Below are 10,068 nucleotides of genomic sequence, written 5' to 3' on the forward strand. Positions count from 1 at the left end.
GAAGCTGTCCCAGCCCACAGCTGGGGTTTGAAATTAGATGATCTTTAAGGTCCCTTGCAGCTCAAACCATTCAGTGATTCTTTGAAACTGTCTGGCAGGGTATGTACCAGGAATTATTTATATTAATGAAAAAAACTCATATTAGGAAAGTTTTGGATATTAGGAAAGTTTTGTTACTGGCACAGTCAAAGTTCTTAAAAATGGGTTTATATTAACTGTAGAAACACTTGCGTAAGCTTGTCAGTATCTTTGCTCATAAGTAAGCATTATCTTGATGTGAAATGAGACTGAGAAGCTAAGGTGAGTGGTTGAGACTGCATAGCATCATCTTTAAGAGCAAGGTTCTTGGAACACCTGTATCTTTTGATTTCTAGTAATGCATCCGAATGAGACAGTTTCAAAAGTGGGTTGGAATACTTGGTCATCCATCTTTCAGTGTTCAACTGAAGAGACACAAAGTTGAATTGCAGAACTGGTACAAAACTGGTGCACAGATGCAGGAATGGAGTTTGAGACTTTCAAAAGACTAAAGAGCTTCCTGAAAAACTGTTCCCTACCATAAAATCATCCGATGAGCAGTTAGATAGTTTTAGAACTGAACTGCTCTGTCTTTGAATTACTCTATCCAGATCTACCTGAAGCGGTCTGTTTGAGAAAGTTGAGGAAGAAGAGTTGAGAGCTCATATTTGGAGATGTAGACTAGAAATTCAAGAATGCAAAGTGAAGTTACAATCCCTCATTATTAAACATGTTATCTCAGTGCTTTGTAACAGTCCAGTGTTTCAAATAGCTGTTTTTGCACTGCACTTTTTTTAAGAGTAAATGATGAGAGTAAAACAGCCTTATTTTTGTTTGGTATTGCCTCAGCTGCTGACTGGACCAATTTTGATATCACTTCTTCACTAGCCAAGCTTGTTCTTGAAATGTAATGTTTAAACTGCCCTGTCCTTGAGTCATAGACACCTTGGAACACAGACACCACTGCAAATAATAGCAACAAAAACAGCCAACACAGCATGTCAGCATCAAGATCTTTATTTTGTGAGCCTCTGGGCATTTATTCCAGACATTTGGGAGCCAGAACTTAAGTGGGAGCACAAAGGCAAATGAATTGTACAATCTGCATCTTAAAAAAAAAAGTTAAAAATAAAAAAAAGTCACTGATTTGTCTAAGGTAACATAGTTATCTTCTCTGATGATTTCTTCCACTTTTTAAAATACTCTATTGTATGTAATGTATTTCTTTATTGAAAATATTTCTTAGAATGTTAGATATTCATTGTATATCATAGCTACCGTGTGAGTTGTACTGCCCAAAATAACTCATATAGATGTTTTCTGTTGTGCCTACTCACTACGCTTACCAAACTGGCAAATCCATAGTACTCTGGGTGTTGCTCTGAAAGTAGTGCTTCCTGTTTTATTATGTTGGTGCGTGGTGTCAGAGGCAGATGGTGGTATGACAGTAGAGGCTGAACCTTCCCACCAGTATTCAATTGCATGTTATTGCCATGCAACAAAAGGCAGCAGAGGGGCAGTCTGACAAAGTGGTGCCTGACATGGAAGTGCGTATGAAGTGAAGGTGTGTTGTTGAATTCCTTCATGTAGAAAAAATGACATCCACTGACATTCATTAACACTTGCTGAACATTTATGGAGACTAAACAGTTGATACGAGCGCAGAGAGGCGTTGGGTGGTACATTTCTGTTCAAGAAGCGTTTAGATGAGGTGCTAAGGGATTTGATTTAGTAGTAGTTGGGTAGGGATAGTGATAGGAGGATGGTTGGACTAGATGATCTTGTAGGTCCTTTCCAACCTTATGAACCTATGAACCTATTTCAGCAGTGGCAATAGCAACACGAAAGACAAGTTCTGTTGACCATGCAGATTTTTACAAGTGTAGATTGCAGATTTGTGTTCATCGCTGGTAAAAATGCATAGCTAATGGTAGTGAGTATGTTGAAAAATAGTGTTTTTTAGCTGAGAATTTGCTCTATCAAACAGTGTTATTGTGCTTGTTATAGCTTTTGTGGTTTCCACAGTAATAAAAAGGAGGTATTACTTTTGGAGCAATCTACCTATTTGAGAGTGAGGGGAAGAGATTTTTCTTTTTAATCGAATCAGATAGTTTTTAATGGTCTTCTATGAACCTACAAGCTTCTGAGTTGCTGCTGAAATAGATACAATTTATGAATACTTTAACTGCAGTTCTCCTCATTAAATCCCCAGTTTGGGAAAGCGACCTAGAAATAGTGACAGATAAGTTTTTCCAATCTTTAGTATTTGATTGTATTAGCTGAGCTTCCGTTCTATATTAATGCTGGTTTCATGTCTCCCAGTTGTCCAGGAGCAAAGAAAGTGCAGGTTGAAATGTGTTTGCAGAAAATGATATAGGTGTTCCCCTAGAGGGCACCAGCTTTCTTTGGTAGACATCCTTAGATCCTTCCTTCCCCCATTGCCAGAAAATGCAATATTTTCTCTTCTTGCTTGTTCGCTGTGTTTCCAGTTAATTATTTGCTGTTTGTTGTTGTTGTTGTTTGATTGTTCGTTTTTAAATCATCTGTTTCAGCAGAGCTGTGGCATAAAAAAAAATCATGAGAGCTCTACCACATAAATTCAAATGTAATGCACTAATATGGCTTACAACCTACAGGACCTTCATAGGTTTACCATCCTATTTGTTTTCCGAAAACTTCTAAGGACCACTGTTTTAGAAACTAGTTTCCTGATGTTATGAACTTGAAACAGCTGAGCTTACTGTTTCTCTCTATGTGTGAAAACTGAATGCTAGATTTGGTCCATAGATTGCAAAGTGTCGTCCGTTGTTGGTCATCATTAACATAGCCTTCCAAATCACAGGAGTGATGCATGCTAGTGTACACCAAGGAAGATTATGCACCTATAATCCCTTTGTATCATTAGAATACTACCAGCCAAATTTCTCAATATTTTATTGCTTGCAAACTAAAATCTGGACTTGAGAGTTAATCAAGCTGTAAGACAGTGGAAAAAAAAATAAAAGTCTGTCCCAAGGAAGAGGTACTCTTTTGTTGTAGTAGATTGATAGTGATATCACAACATTAGTAATTGAAGATTGATGTTATTATGTTGGTAGGCAACATCCTGCATGCTGGCAGGCATCCCCTGTGCAGAAGTTTTGAAAGACTTAATGTGTTTCTGTGGTTTCCAGTGAAGAAAATTTTCTGGCAAGAGTTCTCATCTCTGTAGTGCCTCCAGACTCCTGCTTCAGAGTCTTTGTGGACATGGCTCCAGCTGGGTTTTCTCAGTTGCAGCATAGGCTATGGATTTGTAATAGAAACAGGTGCTAACCTTTAACTCCAATACTCATTCTGAAGCATTTGTGCCATATAGGTCAACACGTATACTAGCCATTCAGGATTGTAAAGTGGGATAACTCTGAATAAAGGATAAATGGATATAAAGATAAAAGCTTGGTGACATACTGGCACTTTTATAGAGCATGAAGCTACATATCAAAGTATAGTATAGCAGAGAGTATTATTAGGAAGAAATCTCGTTCAACTTATCTCTGACTTCTTTGCATTTCCAGGGACAATCTCAACCAATGGGAGAAGGTAACGAGAGGCGAGGAAGCCTCTATATGGATTACTTCCCAGTCCATTGCTCCTGGAACCTCAGATTCACTTCCTGTGAAGACTGATGACTGAACAGCAGCAATAGATTGCTTTAACCCTAAAAGCATCCATTTGGGAGTTGTTGTTGTTGTTGGTTTTTTGTTTGTTTTGTTTTGTTTTTAATATTTTTTTTATTTGACAAAGAAAAAAGAAAAGCTACAAAATGCTAACTGAGAAGCAAATCTGCCTATGAAGGTAACATCCATGGAGTTACCTCAGCTAAATGACTCTGGCAGCCAGTCTCCTGATCTACACCAGTGACACAACATTAACAGAGGGAAAATGACACCCAGATGTTTTGGAATCAGCTATCAAAAGAGAACTTAGAACTTGTGAATATAAAAGACTGGCCTTATCTTATGGGCTATATTGCTGAGGCCTTAATTTAAAACTGATGGGGGAAAAATCTTAGGGGGTACTTCTAAACTGTATCTTTCTAGTAAGGGTTTCAATGGTACTTTTATTATACTGTACTGTGTCTGGCTTTAGCACCAGTGTCACTTGGGAGTTCTTGGCTATAAACAGAACAATATATCCATTGCTATTGTGAATGTTTATGTGTGATCTACTTGTAATCAGTTTGAATTCCAGCAGAATCCTTGAAGACTATAATTCATGCTTAGGTTATGGCAAATTCTCTTGCTGCAAACAAAAGAAAAACAACAATCAGGTTAAAGGTTTACAGTACTTCAATAAGTGTCATGATGCAAATTGTCACTCACAAGGCGAATGCTGAAAGAAGTAGTGATGATGCTTTGTTCTTCAGAATTATTTTATCAACCTAGACAACTCCTCCCTTTAAACACTGGAAGTGCTGGATGTTTATCTCCAATAAGAAGAGGTATATACGCATAGTTCTGGTTAGAGTTTTTGTATCCATTTGACAGAACTGTCAAACTAAAATGTAAATGTGACAGCAAAGATTTCCTTGCCTAGCTTACCGATAACTAAAGTCAGCGTATTTATTTCTACCTGCTGAGTTATATTCTAAAAGGTATTAGAGACATACCTGAAGTATGCTATCTGCTGGAAACAAAAGCCCTGTCAGCAAAGTCAAGCCTCATGAGAGGAACTGTGGTACCATCACAATAAATCAAAAAAAAATTTGTATAGACTAGCTTTTGTTTTGCACAGTAACACTGCATGTTTTCTACTGCTCTTTCCCCCCATCCTAAGATGAGTGAAATTGGGAAACTTTTCCCATTTTTTTATGTTTGCTTTTTTTTCCCTTAGTTCAGCAAAATGTCAAGACTTGGAACTGCCTTTCTCAGTGAAAGAATAGCTGACAGAAGAAAACTACTCTAAAATACTGTGTTTACAGTTCTGTGCTTGAGTTAGGCTTCAGCCTTAAGTTTGTGCACAGACTTTAAGACCTTACATTTAATGCCACTCTTATGAACTTAGTGCAATTGTACAGAGTATGTTTCAAGAACACTTAATTTGCCTTCATCTTTTTCTTGAAAATAATGGAAAAAAAAAATTCTTGGTATTGATCCACACGGTAGGTCACAACATGGCCTTTGAGTACCTTTCACATACAGCCCATACTGCATTATCTGCTTTCTCACAGATAAAGCACTCTTCTAGTGGTTCTGTGATGACACATCTGTTAGTGTAACTGTTACTGACAATAGTAGTAACGACCACAGAACCACACTCTCTTTTTCCTTCTCATGTCTTTTGAGCTGTATTGTAATAATCAGCATGCCATCTTCTGGGTTTCATTCGGTGACTTGAACTATTGAGTTTTGCCTTCTGTTATGGTCGAGCACATACCCGTGTCTGTACATGTGTACAGTATGTGATACATAATCACATAATGTATGAATGCACCTAAGCCTTTGCAGTACATAGACATCCCAAAGGTTGGAAATTCAATATGAAGTTACCTTATTTGTTTTATACAGGTAACCTAGCAGCAGCCCCATAGTTCTTTTCAGTTGTGTTGACAACTCTAAATGCAGAAATTCATTGTTAACCACAGTGAATTAATTTGAATAATAAAAAAGCAGGAAACAGCTACACCGAAGTAGAATGGAAGTATCTCATGCTCAGTCCTCAGCTTTGCTCATCAGCAGTTCTGCTTTAATGAAATTGTGCAGATGCAGTCTTTCATCTGTTAAGTACTTGAGATACAATGAATAATTCATAATTCACGTTGAAATTATATATATGTGAAAAAATATATGTTGATCACAAAAATATGACCAAAATTCAGCCACCCCAGCTGAACTGAACTGAACATTTTTCCTTGGTGAGTTATTTGCTGTTATTTTGCCTCTTCTTTGAATGCTGATCTTACAACCTTTGCAAAAATAGCTCTTATCACACTGTGTCTGTGTCAAGGAATTTTTAATCCATCTTTTAGTCATTGTCAGTAAAGACAATTTGGCTAGTTCTGCCACCTACCATTCAAAATATTTAACAGTATCATTTAATGTTTTAAGTTTTGAAGTTCAAGGATACAGAAGATACTTACCTAACAGATTTATCAAATTGGCAATAGGTTGTACTATTAATGACTCAAGTCAATCAGATGATTTTTCTAATACAGAACTCTCCAGGCCACTGAAAATGTGTGTTTTTTATAGTATAACGTCTGTTAGAATTAAAAACTTTGGTTCCAGTAGTTGTGGTTCGCTTTCCTGGGGACTTTGACAAGAAGTTTTTTATTATCAGCTAAACTAACAAAATTAGCCGTGGAGGCCTATATTTTCTAAGCAAATTCAGCCTTAGCATGTAAAGAGTACAGATTCCGACATGTAAATTTTTTGTAGAAAAAAACTTAAATTAGTACTCTTAGAGTCAAAATCAACAAAAATCAGAACTTTAAAGTTGCATTTGAATTTCACAGCTCAATTACATTTGAGTTTTAATTGTTTGAGAGTTAATACACTGGGATTTAATTGTTCAGCCTTAGAAATCTGGCTTATTAAACAAAACTTTCAAAAGCTGTTTTTATCCTGCTAAAACCTGATGTTGTTTAAAATGAATAAGAATGTATAAAAAAAACCTAACAAATAAGCTTTTATTTTTTTTTTCTGGAAATGTTAGGCTCTGTACTCCCAGAACAGCATTATTTCTGTTAGTGGTTCAGATTGTTTTTTGCTTCTAAGTCCAGGACAAGTAAAAGGACTAATTGAAGCTATATCTGAACATTTCTAATCTGTTCTGAAATGATGCCTGAAAGGTATACACTAAGTGAGAAAAATAGTTGACATAGCATGATATTCATTTAAGATGTTGAATATTTTGTTAGAGCAGTGACAGAAACACCGATGTTATAATTAATTCACAAATTTTCTAATGTAGTACATAATTTAATTATTCCGTTAGAGAAATGCAGTAGTGATTTTAGCGAAACTATATGCTAAAATGTATTTACATTGGAGGGGACATGCAGTGTGGAATTCATCTTTTTGTGCGGCATGGTCTTGTTTCATGTGTTAAAACTTGGCACAGTGTGATGCATTTGCTATGACTGCATTTAGTCCATGTAGTGTTAAAACTGTAGAGACTGCAGACAGCACCATTCACATTAAAACAGATTATCCAACAATCGAAAAAATTATGACCCTCTTGAAATAGTGCATTTGCCTCTAACACTGTGACACAAGAACAGTTAGGTGAAGTGGTACAGATCATTTCTTCATTCTAAACACAGAAGAGACTTTCTGCACGCTACTACAAGGGAGTTCGCATTCAAACTTTAGGTTACATATCCCAATCTAGCAAAGGCACATCACTACTCTTATTTTGCTTTCTGACCAAAAACTGTGCTCGATTGTAATACGGGTGTATACTCTGTCAAAATACCAGAAACTATGGACTGCTTTCTAGGGTAGGTCAAACTGATTTGTAGAGTAGATTCATATATATTCAAAAATCAGGTTGGGCTGTTATGTGGAGAAGAAAGAACTTCAAGATAACATTCAACTTTAATACATTTAGTGGGCTGAAAGATTTGTTTTATATATATATATATTTACATACACACACATATATATATATATGATACATATAAACTTTGTAAAGAAGAAAAACAAAAATATGCAAGTGCAATAATTTAAAGAGGTCTTAACTTTGCATTTATAAATTATAAATACTGTACATGGTGTGTAATTTTTTTCATGTATTCATTTGCAGTCTTTGTATTTAAAAACAAACCTAAACCTTTACTATTACGTTTGTACAATAGAACAGTAAGCATTTATTACGATATAGTTAAGTTGTAAATAAATTCACAAACCAAACAGCCAGTACGTATGCATATATGGGTGTCCTGTTGTGAAACCTGTTTTTGCTTTTACTGCTGATTTTAGCACAGCAAGACTACTTCTGTGGATATGTAATTATACATATAAATATATGTATGATACATAAAATATATTTAGAAATGTTCATAATTTTAATGGATATATCTATACATATTCTTTGGTGTGAATATTACTGAATACAGAGGTTTTTTTTTAATATTATTTTCATGCTTATTTTGGCTGTTATTGGAAATGGAAGTGAGGTATGGGAAGTGTGTGTGTGTATGTGTGTGTGTGTGTGTATGCACGTGTTTGTGTTTGTATCTCACAGTAACCCACAGGAGAAATGCAATCAAAACATAATGGAGTTCTTTAACAAGGTGGTATCTGCTTTCTTCCTTTTTTTTAAGTTTACTGCTTATGGTATGTTTTCCCGATACAAAGCCATTAATTTTATATATAATCACATATAGTGAGTTCACATTGTCACAAACTGCAAAGAGATTCACTTTCCCATTTTCCCACCTACTGCAAGAGGGTTTACCTTGTTGTTGATGTACTTTCACACAGCTCCTTGCCTTGCCATTGCCAAATGAACATGTAGCTAATAAGGAATCATTATCTACCTGTTGGGAATTATGCAGATACTGAGATGCTGAATTAACAACAACAGCAAAAAATAATCTTGCTCCCAAATTTTAAGGATACAGGATTTTGACAATGGGCGCTACCTTGAATGAAAATATAAGCTAAGTTCAGGGAACCATAGAACAACATTCTGAAGAAAGCTGTGGCAAATACTGTTAAAATAGGTGTGCAAAAATAAGGAAAAAAGGTCTTGTGTGTTTATCTACCTGGTACATTCATTTCCTTCAAAGATCTCTTGCACAGTTCGTGCTGAATAAAGGGCATTCTACATTTAGAGCTCTCAAAGTAGCCATATGTCCTCATGACGCTATGTGACACTTCCATCGTCAGTGACAGACATTGTGCTTGAGATAGAGGCTCCGGCCTGAGCTCACACTCTTAGTCTCAGAACAAACTCTAAATGTTCCTGGACTCCCTCCCCACTGAAGGAACTTGGAGCACTGAGAGCACAGCTTGGTCAGTAAGAGGATTCCAGAGGGACTGTTTCCTGCCTATTATTGTCAACAATGAGTTTTACAAAATATTCCTTGGTTTGAGTTATTGTGACTAATGCTTCCACAGAGCTCTGCTGCAAGAAATGTGCTGGAAAGGATGGCTCTTGTGATGGAACAAAAACTACAGTGATTTAATGCATTTGTTAGGGATTATTCATTTAAGTTTAAACTGTATGAATACTTTTGGAGGACAGGCACTATGGGAGGAATGTTTCCATGAAAACCATTAATTGGGTCTTTTCCACCTGTTTCTGTGCTGTTGGCAAGGAACTGTGGGCTGGAGTCAATTCCTTTCTGGTCAAGCTTCTCAAGCTGATGGCAGTCAATCAGATGCTTTTTCATATTTTTCTGCTTGTCACACAGATGGCTCTCATAGCAGAGCATGTTGCTTTGCCAGTGATGGCCACTGCACAATTTGTATGCTTTCTCTAACGTTTTTGGTCATTTGTTATTGAAAAAATCATCAGAGACCTATAAAATTATCCCTGAATATATTCCCTTGTAGATATTGGAAAATTTAAATGAAAAAGGTACCCCAGATGAAGCTTATTGATACCTGGGAAGGATCTAGTAGTTTCAGTGAACTGTGAATCAGTCTCCCTTTAAGTATTCAAGGGCTCTGTAAGTTACTGTGCTCATTTGAGGCAATTGTATTGGCTGGTGGCTTCAATGGATTTCACCAGATCAACATGTGCTGGAGATTACTTCATTGTACTTATTTTGATGAAAGCAATTACTGGGGACAATTTCCTCTTCCTCAAGAATAAGGTGGTATCTTCTTGGCAATAACACATTAGACAATTCCTCTTCTTCAGATTACAGAGAAAGGTTTTTTCAAATTGTTTCCATTTGTAGTACTGCATGAAATGCTGCCTGTATGACAAGGATTGTTTACAGAGATGGAAATCTTTGACTCTGGATCAAGAATGAGTTAGGAGAAATGTGCGAGAAGGTAGTTGACATGTATATTAGACTTATTTTGATATTTAACAAGAGAAAAACTAGTATTCAAG

At 36.2% G+C, this 10,068-nt stretch overlaps 1 protein-coding gene across 1 annotated transcript in view; it reads left to right on the plus strand.

Annotated features, from left to right (window-relative positions):
* PDE10A (phosphodiesterase 10A) overlaps nt 1–6,692 on the plus strand; it is a 171,685-nt gene extending 164,993 nt beyond the window's left edge. Inside the window, exon 22 of the mRNA XM_065731225.1 lies at nt 3,573–6,692. Within this exon, the coding sequence (XP_065587297.1) occupies nt 3,573–3,690 (118 nt within the window). The 3' untranslated portion in view covers nt 3,691–6,692. The remainder of the gene's footprint in view (nt 1–3,572) is intronic.
* Nucleotides 6,693–10,068: the final 3,376 nt, after the last annotated feature.

Source organism: Cyrtonyx montezumae, unplaced genomic scaffold (genome assembly GCF_038088225.1).
Source record: "Cyrtonyx montezumae isolate F1298 unplaced genomic scaffold, pur_monq_1.0 scaffold_0, whole genome shotgun sequence".
NCBI lineage: Eukaryota > Metazoa > Chordata > Aves > Galliformes > Odontophoridae > Cyrtonyx > Cyrtonyx montezumae.